We start from the raw sequence: 16,318 nt of genomic DNA on the forward strand, positions 1-16,318 counted from the left end.
GGCCTTACCTGTTGCACATTCCCATATTGTCTTTGCTTGAAATTGATCTATATTAAACTTTTAATCCATAAAACTTTTGCTTTTTTTATTTAACAGCTACACTGCATTCATTTTAAAGTATCTCATTTACAAAATAAAATACATTTTACTCACAATTTTCTTTGTACAGTATTTTGAGATTAGTTGATTATTATAATTCTCATAGTGATATTATTGAATCAGTGAGGGCCTTCAGATTTAAATTATATATCTTCAATATACAGTAGTTCTCTAAGTCACATTTGCTTTTTCTAAGAAGGCTAAACTTTTGCATAATGAAATTCAAAATATCACAACAACTTTGCTGGGTTTTTTTCTTCTTCTTCTTCATAAGTTTTATATCTCTGTATTATAAAAATAAAGAAACAGAACAACCCCCTTTAAAATAACCGTGCAATCAAGTTGGTTTCACATGTCCCCAGGAGGTAGGTGAATAAAAGCAGACGTAGAAGTCTAGTGGTTGTTCCCAACCTTGATTACGGTGCAGCGCCGGTCTGGCCGTTCAAACAGAGAGGCAGGCAGAGCTTCGCTATTTCTTTTTAGATGTAGGCTTCCTCATTGGCAGGGTTCTGATTCTGGCTTTCTGCCTGCTGATCTGGACCATTTTCCTGAGCCTTCACCAGAACCAGAGGTTTGATCATCATGCGCAGGCGCTGAGAAGACGATCAGAGGGATAAAAAAAACAGTTTCTGCAGACATGATTTATATCATCGTATATGTAACAGTGGATATAAAGCCTTCACACTTGATGATTGATTTTACAAAAAAACAATATTTCATCAGATCATAAATCATTAGCCTACATGCTTCTCTTGAAGACTTTTTTGTTTTCTCTTTTGTAAGTACATTTTAATTAATCAGAATTACATCTATGTGTTACGTAATTTCTGTTTGGCTTACAGGTCAGAGCAGTGGTTGAAACAATGACAAAAAGTTCAATAGGGATGTGTTGATTCTTTTCCTACACAGTAAAAAGGTCAATTCACATGGGCTCCACAGCTGCAACCACAAGAAGGATGTCAGTGTCCAAGAAATGTACCAAATTATCGAAAAAACTTGAAGTTTTCCAAGTTGGACTGCACACTTCTCCAGTCATTTTAATGAAGTGTTTGTGAAACCAAGTGTTGGCCTGAAAGCAGAGCAGCATTCAGCTGCCTGATTGCTACAATTACACAATCAGCCATCAGCTGGTACACCACGATCTGACAGCTGCATTTCGCCTCTGATAGCCTCTTTTGCAATGCCTGCAATTATGGTACATTTACTCTTACAGAATCTATAAGCTATAAATGTCACTGGGAGCTGCATTCTGTACATTGTGCAGGAGTAGATATCAAGCAGCCAATAATGTAAATGCTGAGCTAAAAAAGTTTAGTCTGTTATTGATTAGGACAGTCGGATCACTGAAGTAGGACTCCATCACTGCAGATGGTTTTCCAAGAGCTCAGTGGCTGTTGAAACGGAAAAACTGCTTTACATAACTAATCATTTTTCTTTCACTAATCCTTTTATCACAGTAACACTCTTCATTTCAGTTTATTATTTCTCTATCAAGCATGCTTGTGAGTTTGCTCATTAAAAATCACTGAATCATGGTCCCAGACTTTGGTTTTAATCCTCTGAAGAAAATAAGACAAAGTAAAGCTCAGCATTTTTCCCTTTTACAATTGGGTACCCTTTTGGCTTCATGTCAACAAATTAATTCTTACTGTTGATTCTAGATGAATAGATTCCAGTTTGACTTTGTGGTAACAAATGTGACTGAGTATCCATCTAAAGATTATTTTTTGTATAAAATCTAGAGAGCTTATTTTGTCGTAATATACCAATGTACAGTGAGCTAAAGTGGGTTTATTAAAAAAATACTATCTTGTACAACCAGTAATCCACTAGAAACTGACAACACCATTTTCTTGGCTGCAGATTTCAAAATTATGCAAATATTCTGGGCCTAATTTGCAGCTTTATTCAAACAGATGTATGGCGCACCGAGTTTAAATAGATAAATTCAAAAGAAGATACATATGATGATAACATCTTACCTCTTTGTAGGTGCCTTTGAGTGTCAGGAACATGTAGCCCATGTAGCCTGGGATGAGAATCATGGAGGATAGGGCCATTAACCAACCAACTCCCTGACCCCAGCTAGGGAACACATAATCTCCCATAGTAAGGGGAACCATCTGCACTGCACTGAACAAGAACACTCCCTGGAGAACAGAGGGACAAAAGAATATATCTCAGCATCTTACATTGATAGACATTTTGTCCATTATATCCCATTTTCCCAATAACGCTGACCAGCTTTCGTGTAAAAAGCATCCACAGTGGACATAGCGTCTATAGGTTTATCTTTCTCTTAAAACAACAACAACATGGGGAAATGTGGGGATGTAGCATGACAGAATGTGTAAAGATTCAAATACATGCAATGGTTAATTGTTAAATACTACAACAGGTAACACTTACAGCCACAATGAGAGGAGTGAAAACAACCCAGCAGGCCTTCCACCACAGACAGGGCCTGTAGCCAATCATTTCCTCAATGTTGTCAAAGAATTTATTCACACCTGCATGTAAAAAATTGAAAAGATAAAGATGTTTTTTTTTTTCATAATCTTTATATGACTTTTGAGACTTGAGTCATTTTTACATGCATTATGAAAAAAAAAAAAGCTCACCATAGAACCATGAAATTGAGATACACTCAAAGAAGACCAGGAAAAGCAGGGACATTCCACTCGCTGAGTAGTAGTCAAAGAGCTTAAACACATACAGTCCACCCTGCAAGTTAAGGATTAAACGAAGATAATGAGACAACTGAAGTAGGAAATTGTAAACACAAACATAAAATGTAGCTGTATTTATGTGCAGGACAGTCTCAAACTGGTCTGGAGGAATAATGAAGTGTAAAATCTGAGTTTACACTAATGACTATATGGCTGTGGGAAGCAGTGACATATTTATATGGATTATTTCAGTCAGTGTCTTGTAAGAGATCTATCACTGTGGTCATTTATTACAAACAGAATAGCTTGTTAGTTTACATTGCCAAAAGTGGTTAATTTCCTTTTAGAGTCAAGTTCTGTGGGAACAGAGGGATTATTTAACCTCTGAGTTTTATGCATAGCTACAATAACTTCCTGTGGTGAAATATTATTTGTATTTTTTCATGTATTCATTTAAAACACTGTTGTAAGCCTAGGACTCCAGACTCCAATTACCATGGTTCAAGTAGACCATAAACCATAAAAAGACCGTCCAATACTAAAGTCAATATTAAATGACAATGTAACTATTAGGTTTAAAATGGAAGCTTGAATAAACAAGATAGCAGACTAGTGGGTAACAAAATCATTCTAATCTTACGAGACTGTAAGATTTGTGTAAAAACAATTATCACTATGAATTTCTGCCAAGTAGGACATTAGCATTTCTGAACAAAACCTCTATGTACCTGTCTGAAATTCAAGTAGCAAACAAATTCATGAAGAAGTGGTAGATGTACAGGAAAAAGAAAAGAAAAAGAAATATTCTGAGGCAGTCAAAAACAGGTTGTTGCTACAATTGTTTGGTACCTTTTATTAACCTTTTTTTTATTATTATTTTTTTTAGAAAATTCAGCTTTATGGAAATTGATTACTAAAGATGAAAGCCATCTTGAGACTGTGAGCTGAAGATTAAAGCAAACAAGCAGCTTTTTATTATTGGAGATGCAAAAACAATATTGTCACAGAAGACCTATCCATCCAACCGTTGGTTATCTGAGATCAGGTCAATGGGCTAATAGGTCTGTTGGGAAACCTAGATGTCCACTTTCCCAACAACACTCTCCAGTTCATTCTGAGGTGTCCCATTCCCAGGTCAGAAGGGATGCATCGTCCCTACACCTTTGTGATTCTGCCCTGGGATTCCCCTTCAAAGGAGAGGATACCTAGGAGGCACCTTAACTCACCCTTCTGGTTGACTGTGACCCATACCCTAAACCAAAGTCATTTTTTGAAGGAAGCTCATTTCAATCACTAAAATCTAGGTTGTCTATCTTTTGGTCATAACCCATACCGCATGACCATAGGCGTGGCTGGACTGTAGCTACAAGTAAATCATGGTCTGCGTTCCTGGGTCAGTTCTTTCTTCACCATGGCAACCCATCATCAGTGTATGAGCTGCTAATCCTTCCATCCATCTCTTGCTCCATCCCATTATCACTTGTGAACAAGACACCAAGACACTTAAACTAATCCTCTGAAGGCATACACTGATGCCTAAACTGGAGGGAAGTATTCACCTTTTCCTGGATATGATCCATGGTCTCAGACAGGAAATATCATTCTAGCTAATTCAAACTTGGATGCAACAAACTTTAGTGAATGTCTAAAGTTTGTTGACATTCAGTAAGACCCCAACAGGACCAAAAAGCAAAATGCCAAGATGAAACCCCAGAGATTGCCTAACCAGACACCCTTCTCTCCCCAACTATCCTTTCAGATCCTGCCAGTGAACACCACAAACAAGATCAGTGCCAGCCCTGGTTGAGGCCAGCCTGCACTTGAAACAAGCTTAACATAGTGCTGATGGTGCAGACACAGCTCTTGTGTTGATTGAAGGACAACATCCAGCGTCAGTACCCTGTTTCTGATAGGACCCATTACAAAATGTCTTGGCAGACACAGTCGAATGGCATGTCAAGGTCCATAAAACTCCTCTGGACCAGACAACCAAACTCATCCTAAACCACTTGGTGATTCCAAAAGGGTTAATTTCCAGGTCACTCTTCAACAACCAGGAGAAAAACCAAAATGACACTGGTGAATCAAAGGCTTCTCCCCTTTCTCCAAAGATACTGAAGACATCTGTCATTAATGAAAACATAATATCATGTACACCTTCAGTATCTTGGTTTAAATCTTGGCAACTTGCTGCCTGGGAGCTTTTTAAGTACCAGAGCAAACTCTGCACTGGTGAAGTTTCCCACAAGTCCTTTCATCGTGCCTTTCCTAAATGGATATGATGGCATTGTGAATGAGGCAATCAAATAAGTATTCCTTATACAGTTTGACAATAGCCAGGTCTTCAGTTCACCATTCCAAGGTAACCTAACATGATGGTAGTATTCATCTTTCTATTGAAATTGCTAAACAAACAATACTTCAAAAACCTTTCCAAGGCCAAATGAAAGTCATTTTGCAATGCATCTTCAAAATCCTTGAAAACAAAATTTTTCACACTTTTAACCACAAAAATCACACTTCTGCTGCACATCTGCTGTGTCTCAATTTGTTCAGAAATCTTAAGAGTAAAAAAAAATTCCCAAAGGCTTCCCTCTTCAGCTTGATGGTATCTGTCAAAAGCTCCTGTGATCTCTAAAGTCCATAGTTCATGAAAGCTACATCTGCAATATGGAGATCCTGCTCAAGGCCAGTTCAAAATCCTCAACTTTTCCTGGATTACTTTGAAAAACTCTCCAGAATGAGTTGTGAATGTCCTGAAAAGGATTTACTGCCAGATATTCTCAGTTCACCCATATCACCTATTTGAGTATCACCAGCAGGTGGTGATCAGCTGACAACAATGCCCTCACTCAAAGATATAACACATAGATATCAATATATAATTACAAAATCAGTCAGACTGACCATCTTGTGTTAAAATCATTGTGCGTGTCCAGTTCCTCGCAAAAAAGTTTAAAAATAAAACATCACTTGTATTACAAGCAACCCCATTATTATCCACTAAAGCTACCCAGGAGCTCAACAGAATCCCCAAATGGTATCCTTTGCAAAAATCATTCATAAACTTCAAGAAGACTGAGTCATTTAAACAACTGTTTGGTTCATACACAACGACAACAGTCAGGACCTTCCCTCTTTCAAGTCAAAGACACACAGAGGTAACAGTCTCTCTCTCTCTCTCTCTCTCTCTCTCTCTCTCTCTCTCTTAGTGGGGAAAACTCTAACAAAGAGGCACTCACTGGTGCATTAGCATTGGCACTGCAGTACAGACACCAGCTACAGGAATTGAGAAAAAAAAAGCAGTTTAAACTGCTATTAGTAGGGCATTAAATAGCAGTTTAATGCCCTACTACAAATGGCACTCTTTAAAAGTTAAAGAGGAAAACTGTAGCTTGTCTTTCGGAAATTATAAAATGTACAAGTGGTAATATTTATGTGAACAGCCTTGTATTTCTGTTAGAATCAATCTCATGAAAAATAGAAACATAGAGGAAACTCATGCTTGATACTTCCACATATTTACCTGTGTGATGTTGGACAGGCCGATAATATAGGAAACAAGGCAGACGACAGCGATGAAGATTTCTCTACGCTTTCGGAGGATGTGAGGAAACTCATCAACCAGTGCAGTGATGAAACCTTCCACAGTGCAGAACTGCAAAGTTTGTAGAGCCATTTTAAAACTGTGTCACTTAACACACTAAAATCACTGCAAAGTACAAGGATAAGTAGCAATAACGAAATTCTGTGACATGAGGTCAGAATCATGTAGTGAGTTGGAGCTTTAAAAAACTATTTTAGCTAAATACACCAATAATACGTATTGGAACGGTCCAAAACGCAGACCATATTCATTGGATTATTTTCACCTGGCTGTCGATTCCCAGCATCAGCAGCATGGAAAAAAACAATATGGCCCAGAGAGGAGAGACAGGCAGCTGGGTGACGGCTTCGGGATAAGCCAAAAATGCCAGGCCAGGTCCTGATGTAGGATAAGTTACTGTTAGCTCAAATGTACAGTGGGAAATGTATTAAACATATGTTATTGGTATAAATAAAGAAGGACCCTTGCAAATGTTAAGCAAATATAACAATACAGAAAAAAATAAAACAATAAACTATATAAATAGAAGTTATTCTTTTAATAAATATCCCAGTATTTCTTTTTGATTGTAAATTTAGAAAATTCAGTGAAATTTCTTTTCATGTATGCACATTATCTTGTCCTTGTGTCTATTGTTGCATTTTAGGTTTCAACATTGATTGCAATTACCTGAGGCTGCCACATCAGCAATTGGCCTCTTTGTTACATTAGCCATGAATCCCACAATGGAAAAGATGACAAAGCCGGCGAACATGCTGGTGAAGGAGTTGATGCAGCAGACAATGATAGAATCTCTGCAGGGGAGAGACACAGCACAGGCCATTGTTACGGCTGTATCAATTCCTTATCACCCCGTCACACATTGGAGAGAGACATTTGAGGGGAAAGGAGGAAGGAGAAGTCGAAAGCCATTTTGCGTCCTGCAGAGCCACAGCATGCAGTTTGTGCTAACCTCTTTTTATTTTTTTAAATAGCAGTGTGCTTTAATATTGTTCAATATGTGCACTTTTGCCCCTGACCAGTCTTTATTCTTTAAGCTGACTATGGATGAGACATAAAACGAGTTATATATTGTTTAATTGTTAAAAAAAAAAAATTAACACTCAATCCTGTGTAGTTAATTGCCCTAATAAAAATGAAGAAAGGTTTTTACTGTAGAGTTGACACAAAAGCAACAAATTGGAGACATTTGCACAGTTTCTGTAAAAATGCTGTGTGGGTGAGCAGAACTGCATATTAACACCTCATACGAACAGACTCCTTCATTTGCAGTGATAAATGAGCCTGAAAGGCAGCATACTTGTGTCACCTACCTGTAGACGTTATTATTGAAGGGATTGTAGCTGCCAAGAGCAATCAGAGAACCTAATCCCAGACCGTAGGAAAAGAAGATCTGCGTGGCAGCATCGAGCCATACCTGACACACAGGGATTAGAAAATATTCCAGTCACTGTGCATAAATGAATATCTGTACATTTTGTTTGTGTTACAGCATTTTTTTTTCAAAATCATTAACTTGAAGGATTGATATTGAAATGTTCATTATTTTGTTTAAACAGTAATAGGAAAAAAAAACCCTCCACTCTCATCACACTGTTCTCACCTCTTCTTCTCAATATTAAAAGTGTTGCATTATCTCAATAGTGACATTCAAATGTGAATTAATTAAACATTGGCCACATATCCTTTGAATTTAAACTGATCAGCAACATTTATGTTTAGCTTTTGATTGCATTGTATTGTGTGCATTGATCTGTATCCTTTATGGTTTTACCAGAATGCAAACGTCATAGTCAAATAACTGGGATTGCACGTGACAAAGCAACACACATTTGTGGCAACACTAAGTAAGACTCTTGTTTTTTACTTTCTTGCCATTTTTTTTTTCAAAATTTAGAGCACAAAAAATGTTCTGTCATAAATTTTTTCCACTTAAACTGAGAATCATAGAGAAGTTAAAGCAGTCTTATTGAGTTTGGTAACTTCTGAAGTTAGCTGTTTGAACTTTTTTAGAGGAACCAGTGCAAAGGGAAAGAATATGAAGGCATGTTACTCTTTTCATGTTTTTTATTTAGAAAACCATGCATCATTTTCCTTCTACATTACTTATTATGTTCTACTTTGTGTTGGTCTATCAAAAAAATTCCCATAAAAAACTGCGGTTGTAAGGCGACAAAAATGTCAAAATACTTTGCAAAGCACTGTATCTGCAAAAAATTCCATTAACATATCAGCACTTTGAATGTTCTTCCACAAAAACACATCTCTGTAGTCTACCCACAACTTTGGAAATGTTATGTCAAAAAAGTGAAACTCATCCATTTTCTGGCACAGCTCATCCTCTGGAGCCTCCTGCGCTGCAGTTTATGTCACATAGTTGTATCTTTCTCAACACAAGAAGTCAAAAGGCTCACCTCAGACTCTTTGAGTTTCTGGAAGTCTGGTGTGATGTAGAAGAGAATCCCGTCAAAAGCTCCAGGCAGAGTGACGCCACGGCAAAACAGGATGAACAGCATAAAGTAAGGGTATGTTGCCGAGAAGTAGACAACCTGTGAGACACGTCACTGTTAGAGCAATCGCTATATTCTGTGAACGACAACTACATGTTGGATTCTTCTGCAAAGAAGCTATTTAGCTCAAATTGTCAATTTACTGTGTTACTGTGGCACCACTCCCACAGCACTGCACAGAGTCCCAGTCAGCCCTTCCTTTGAGACAAATGACCTCAGGATGAGTAGGTTCAGCACCCTCCCAGTGCACTTTCACCTTCTTATCTGAACCAATTTTGCGTCTGTGCATTTAACCTAATAAGTCATTAAAATGAAGAGGACACTGACTTTTTTGTAAAATAAGCAAATAATTGCTTGAGTTAAAGAGCTTTCTTTTTGTTATTTAGTATAAGGTGTACTGTACGCCAATGACAAAAAACTACACCAATAAGCAGTAAAGCAGTTTCTAGAACATATTTCATCAGTGATCCTTGTCTGTTTGTTTAGCCCCTTTGTATACTCACTTTGCCTGTCCAGCTGACCCCCTTCCAGATACAGAAATAGACGAGCACCCATGCAATGGCGAGCGTGATGGCCAGTGGAATCCTGACCTCCCCAGGCTTTTCCAAACCGTCTGTCAGCTGGTGCATGTTACGTCTGCAGCGAAAAAGCAAAGTGGCCAAACTGTTATGCAGAAAAGTAACATGAATCTCATACATGCACAAATATGCATACATGCATCTTGGTATTTAGAGACTTAAATTTCTCCCTGAATCTTTTCAGAAGCCCCAAAATTATTATTATTATTACTTTTTTGCATTTTGTATTGTATTGTTTGCATCTGTTTTGAAGCTACGTTTTTTTTTTTTTTATTTCTCATAATGTCTTGAAGCAAATTCTCCACTGAAGGATCTGGTTCATAGCACGCAAACTGCTACGTCAGCCTATCTCTGACCCCTAATCTGACCCTTCCTTACCCTCACTGGCAGGCAGTGACCTTATCGCTTTTAATCTGTTCACAACATTTCAGACTGTGGCGACTCAGATGTCCAACTTACTCCCAGAACTCCACCACAGCACTGGTGAGGTTTGTCGTGTCCGCGATGGTGTAGTTGGTGTAGCAGCGATCTGTGTTCCAAGCATTGCCACATGTCTTCCATGGCAGGTCCTGAATATGAGGAGAAGAAAAAAAAAAGCACACATAGAGACGGGGAGAAAGCTCTTTTTTTCCTCAAACCCGCTCCCATCGCCGAGTCCCATTCTCTCAGGCTGTCAAGCAGCCAAGACTGTGATGCTCATTCGGGACATTGAGATTTCATGGTTTTCTCAGTGGAGTGAATGCTTCATCGCAGAATGCATTTATCAATACCTTGTGTGAGGCGCTAATTATGCGGGAAAGGAAGTAATAAAAGTCATACTCTGTTAAAGGGTTGTGCAGCCTTACATAAGAGGCTCTGGCAAGCAGCCTGCCACATGACTAAAGTAAATTACAATGTAAAGATACATTAAAAAGAACGGCTATGCTTTGAATGGCATAAAGGGAGAGGGTGTCATGATTTTACAGAGTGAATATACTCACACTGGTGAAGGAGTTGTACAGATAGTAAATAGCCCAAGCAATGATCACAATGTAATAGATATTGAGCCAAAAAGACAGAACAGCAGCAGCCAGACCCACACCTGGAACACAAAATACAAGAATAACGTTAACTCTACGTTAAAAAAAAAAGTGGGAAAAAAGTATAAAAGTAGTTTGAAAGGTAAGGTTTGACATTATCTGACCTCTATTCAAATCTGTTTATTTAAATTCAGTTCACTAAAATTAATGCAGTTTTGACAAAAAAAGAAAAGCCACCTGAAGACATTTTATAAGACAAACAGATTCAATTTGTATCCAGAAATATATACTCACTACCAACCAATATAATAAAATCTAACAAAGATTCAATTTTAATTACATGCATTCCAATCGCTTCTTTGTCATAGTACAGTGAAGGCAAACTGTTTAGAATATACATTTTCGACATAGGAACATAACAATCACACGTTAATAATGAAGCTCCAACTAATAAGCCGGTTAGTTATGTATTTTATTACCTTTGAACATTGGGGCCAGCTTCCACACTCCCAGACCTCCAATAGAAGTGTATTGACCGAGAGCCGTCTCCAGAAAGAACAGGGGCATGCCAGCAAATACCAGCGTCAAAAAGTAGGGAATCAAGAAGGCCCCTGGATGAGAGGTGAGAAGCAAAAGTGTGTGAATCATGAAATTAATATTCACTATAATCCAACATGTTACTTGGCAGAGGGAGTATTTGGTTTCAGGCTGCACCCAGAAAAGCGCGCAGATTTTCTCTTATTTCTGCTTGTGCGCAATTACGCACGGCGTTGTTGAGAAGATACACTTAAGATCTCTTTTATTTCAAACTCTCCGGAATCAGACTCTCGATCTTTGGTCGCGTCACCTTTACGTTCCGTTTTGGTGTTTGTTGAAAATAGTGAAATTATTCCTGATTACCTCCGCCGTTTTTCCCACACAAGTAAGGAAATCTCCACACATTTCCCAGTCCGATTGCGTATCCGACACAAGAGAGGAGAAAGTCAAATTTCCCACCCCACGTTTCTCTCTCTGGTATGTCCTTTTTCGTCTTCTGCACCTTCACCACCAGTGTTTTGGGTTTGTCATTTGGCGTGGTGCTGGGCGCGTCGTTCACGGTCTCGGTTAAGACGTGTCCGTCCGAGGCTTTGGTCCCGTTTGTGGCCATAATGACGGTCTGTGTTGGAAGGTCCTGACCAGTGTAGACGTGGTGGTTTCAGCACCAGTCCAGACAGAGCGCGGCGTATCCGTCCTGCACTACAGTAGTCCCCAGAGAAAAGCCGTGGGAAAAGGGATGATTGAGGGTCTGAGAGTGATGAGGTACGGCGGCGAGGCAGAGACCCTGAAAACAAAAATGAACTGGTTAAGATACTTTTTTTCTTTTCTTTTTTTCACAAAAAGGGAAATTTAGATTTTCATGTAAAATGTTATATATATATATATATATATATATATATATATATATATATATATATATATATATATATATATATATATATATATATATATACATATATATAATTTATTTTTTTTATTTATTTTTATTTATTTGTTTTATTTTATTTATTTATTTATTTATTTTTTATTTTTTATTTTTTTCAAAAAAAAAACCTGCCGCACAGTAAGCGAACCTCGCCGGGATCAAATAAGGACTCATCCCACAGCAAGAATCACTTCTGATGGCCTGAAGTGGATCCGTGTTAGAAGAAATTTAGAGCCCTGCTCTTGTCCTTGATTCATTGTGCTCTACATTCAATGGCCCACTTCCCAGTGCTCTGGTACGAGAGCAGAGCAATTAAACACATTTAGGAGTCGCAGTCGCAAAGCCCACGTCTAATGAATCACCTGGAGAGGCTAATAACTCTCCACAGAGGCTGCACCTTCAACAGATCTCTTTTATCCATCCATTCACCATACAGGTTTATTCCCTAATTAATCTGTATAATTTGATGCCCCAAAAACAACATCCGGTCTTTAGAATAAAGAAAAATAGATATATATACCTTTATTTTGAATATGTTCTTTTCGTATTCAAAATGCATTTTAAATAACAGGAGTAAAAGGAAAAATGAAGCGTTCTCAAGCGCTCTCCGCTTTGTGCGTAATTGGAGCGGCGTGAGGCAGCATATGTCTTAAATGTTTCTGGTTACCTTGGAGATGTGGTTCATTTGGATGAAAACATATATGAAGTTATTGTAGCTCCAAATTTATGTAAAATGTGCATATACGACGCACAAACTGGTTGTTAGACCGACATTACGCGCGCAGTTTCTCTGCGTAATTCTCGCTTTTCATTTTAAATTTCACGTTAGAAACATATGTCATACATTAAAAAAAAAAAAGCGCCAATAATCACGGTGAAATTCGTCTGCCTCCAAAGAAGAGCAGCCGCAAATCTGAATGCTTTGCCAAATGTATCGCAACTGGACTTTGCGATGTCCTAACACCTCGCTTCTGAATAACATTCCAAAAATGTATATATATATTCAAATATTAAAACCAAACACATTGTTTTGATAAGAATAGGGTACTTACAGTGAAATTACGGCTTGTTTGGGCGGTTGTTTCCCACCGGGGAAATATCCAATGTTCCCCCCCAAAAAAGTTAACTTCCTTTTACTTGTGCTCGTCGAAACCAAGGTGGAAACTTTGCATCCGTCGTCAAGGAGCAGACATTTGATCCTGAAGGAGGGAGAGGATGGTGGACAAGTGCGTGTTTGAGAGCGAGGTGCTGTCCTTAAAGGAGTGGTGCTGAAAGAGAGGCAGGGAGAGAAGACGGGGAAAGGAGCTGCCGCCGTTTGAGTTGAAGCGAGCAGGGACGTAACATGGAGCGCAGGGCTCTCACTCTCATCTACATAGCGTCAATGTCACCTCAAAGTCGACCCACCCCAACTCCAACATTTCCGCCACTGAGATGGCAGCGGGTTTGAGAGAGGAGCATCCTCTTGTCTCAAGGTTTTATATCCTTACTGATGCAGCCTTTTTTTTTTTACACCAGGAACTTCTCTCTCTGTCCCACCCTCTCCTTTCAGACCCTGCAAAGGCCCAACTGATGCATCATATGGACTTTTAAGGCTGCCTAAAATACCCCCTGATTAAATTCCATCAAGTTTAAAGATACTTGCAAGTCACTTATTTTGTCATCAACAATTACTCGTTGATATCAAAAACCCAGTTTGAAATAAATAATGAATATATACTGCAGGATTCCCAAAAAACTGAAATTTCTCAAAAGCTCAATGAAAAAAAATCACTGTTTCTATGTTGTAATTCTTGAATGACATCACAAGAGGCACCCAAATATGGTGGATTTTTGATAGATCTATACAGAGACAAAACAAATTGAGTTGCTGGGTTTACATTTCTGGATTTCTAACCGTAGCTTATGATGGATACTGCTGTAAATACCAAGCTAACACAAATGTCATATTCTGATTTTGTCCACATAAATAGTTACAGTATGTGATTTGCCAGTAGCCTAGAGTGGCACTGCATGCAAACATCATGCAGTGCCACTCAGAGGGAAGTAGTTATCACTGTAATCAGTGGTGGTGGTTCTTGGATGACTGGAGTACTGGTCAAGAAGTCACCTATCAATCCCCTACAACCACCCCACCTTCATAGGTTTTTCAATACTTGTAGCATTTAACTTTTGTACCTATAAATTTCCGTTGAACAATAATAATTTTTAACATTACATCTGTCGCCCTAATGTCAAAAAACAATTCAGTTTATCTTTTTCTGTTTTCACATACAGGGAAGAGGTTTGCTTAATCTTAAATTGTGTTTTGAACAATACCTATTACGTGTATTAAGTGTAAAAACCTCAGTTCATTTGTCTAAGTAGCTTAGATTTTTGCTTAAAATATCAAATGTTGTCCAGGTTTGTTTAGAAACAATGCAAAAAAGCTATACGTGAGAAACTTAATGATTCCATTATTAAGTTTCTCATGTAACACTCCATCCTCATGAAGTGACATGGAGATGAATAATAGAAAACTAATTCTAGGTACCAGTGATGTTAACTTTATTCTGCTGTATCATTCTTATAAGAACCATCACTGACTGGAATGATAGCGATGGTTTAGACTGCAGGTTCATGTGAGAATTACTGGTCAAATTAAGCTAATTATGAATATTTCACTCAGTAGAAGCAGCATCCAATGCTGTAGCTCAGTCAGAAACATCACTGGGCCTCATAAATCGTCTAATTGGAACAAATCAATCAGGTAATATTGTTTTTTTTACCAACTTGGTTTGGAACAATCCCTGAGATTTTTGACTTTTGCACCCTAGATAGCAATGAGTAAAAAACTTTACATTACTTATCATTATTGCTCTATTTATGACAAACTACATCTAAAGTGAAATTGTACAGAAAAGCCTGGCCTTTGTGTAGCTTTGATTGCCTGCAATCACCCATGCAAGCATTTAAACCACACTCTTGAGTGTTTCAATGTCCATCCATTTAAAATTTAAGTCATTTATGAGGAGCAAATGATTTAAAAAGGTCACATTTTGGGTAAAAATAATGCTGCATCCATTACAGCCACTGAGAGGAAGATGCCGGTGGCTTATGTTGCTCCTGGCAAAACATGATAAGAGGGTCCCAGCCAATAAAAACGAGTCAGGGTGTGCGAGATAAATTGAAAACTGTGTTCATAATCTTCTTAGCCCGCTGTCTCCCAAAACGAAATACCCTTGTGGAACATCCCAAATGAGAAGACTTAATGCTGACTTTAACTCCTACATCGAGATAAAAAATCGAGGTCTCAGAGGAAGATTAGACTCTCTCGCGGTTTCAGAGTTAAAGTTTGAATCTTCAGAATAACTTCTATTTAAAACAATGCTATATAAATATGATTGTTACAGCAACCTTTGGACATGTGAACAATGGTGGGTTTGGTATTTGCAAACCGCCTTAATCTTGTCACTTGTTTCACAATGCAATTTTAGACTTCAGTGTTTGCTATTGAGAATTTATACATTAAAAACAACAAATGTCTTTTTTTTATGTTTTACTTTTATTTGTAAACTGTGTTTTTATTCACTTTGCAGAACCACATTTTACTGCTATTACAGCTGCAAGTCTGTCTTTATCTTGAGACCAAAATGTTTGCCCAGTTATTTCAGGAGCCATAGATGTTTGATTTTTATTTGTGTTGTGATCATTTCTATGTTAATTTGTGTTGTTTAGATCCAGTCTTCTTAGACAATTTATTTATATTTATTTTCTTCTGTTTGTGCATTTAGGTTACTCTCCATTAGCCTTTAATTCCTGTGTGTTTTGGTTCAGTTTTCTGTTCTCACTGTGCTATTTAGTCTCCTTCCCTCAGTTCTGCTCTCGCTCTTGTCTGCAGTTTGGTCCTGCTTTACTCTCATATAACATGACAATTCATCTTTATAAATATTGCACGGTGATAGATTGTGTATTTGTGTATTTAGACTCTACATTTAGCTCCATCATCACCCAATCAGTTCCGACGAGCTTCCTTGACCCTGCTAAATAAAAATACTGCGATCCTACATGAGGTTGTGTTCAGGCGGATGTCAAGTGTTACACATATAATTTTTATCATAGTCCTCAAAGTAGAAAATTGTACCCATCTGACCAGAGCATGAATTTACGCATGTTTACTGTGTCCCATGGAGCTTTTTAGTGAACTTTTATTGTGATTGTCTGAATATCTTTTTCTTGGCTTATTGTTCCTGCTACTTATTCATAAAATTCATGACTGATTGTTTTCCTGTCAACAAATGTTCCCATACAAACTGTGAATCCCCAGAGCTCCTCCAGAGTTACCACTGGTCTGTTGGCTGCTTCATGGATAAATGTTCATTCATTTAAGCAACATCT

General features: G+C 38.0%; 1 protein-coding gene across 1 annotated transcript; it reads right to left on the reverse strand.

Moving 5' to 3' along the window:
• Positions 1–225: 225 nt before the first annotated feature.
• Positions 226–11,888, reverse strand: slc6a1b (solute carrier family 6 member 1b). Its single transcript, XM_014975191.2, has 14 exons — positions 11,383–11,888; positions 10,962–11,093; positions 10,444–10,544; positions 9,923–10,032; positions 9,389–9,521; positions 8,790–8,924; positions 7,689–7,792; positions 7,045–7,169; positions 6,641–6,753; positions 6,295–6,426; positions 2,721–2,823; positions 2,509–2,609; positions 2,082–2,249; positions 226–692 (listed from the first exon to the last, which is right to left on the reverse strand). The coding sequence occupies exons 1-14, from the start codon at positions 11,627–11,629 to the stop codon at positions 579–581; spliced, it is 1,818 nt and encodes a 605-aa protein (XP_014830677.1). The 5' UTR covers positions 11,630–11,888; the 3' UTR covers positions 226–578.
• Between the last annotated feature and the right edge of the window lie 4,430 nt (positions 11,889–16,318).

The sequence above is a fragment of the Poecilia mexicana genome, unplaced genomic scaffold, assembly GCF_051168715.1.
Source record: "Poecilia mexicana isolate PSO_F unplaced genomic scaffold, ASM5116871v1 scaffold_5, whole genome shotgun sequence".
Taxonomy (NCBI): Eukaryota; Metazoa; Chordata; class Actinopteri; order Cyprinodontiformes; family Poeciliidae; genus Poecilia; species Poecilia mexicana.

Excerpts from the sequence above, each read along its gene's own strand:
- slc6a1b (XM_014975191.2), bottom strand. The coding sequence starts at position 11,629 with ATGGCCACAAACGGGACCAAAGCCTCGGACGGACACGTCTTAACCGAG. Across the intron at positions 8,925-9,388 it reads GGGTCAGCTGGACAGGCAAA|GTTGTCTACTTCTCGGCAAC; the intron begins GTGAGTATACAA and ends CGTGTCTCACAG. Across the intron at positions 693-2,081 it reads TCAAAGGCACCTACAAAGAG|CGCCTGCGCATGATGATCAA; the intron begins GTAAGATGTTAT and ends TCGTCTTCTCAG.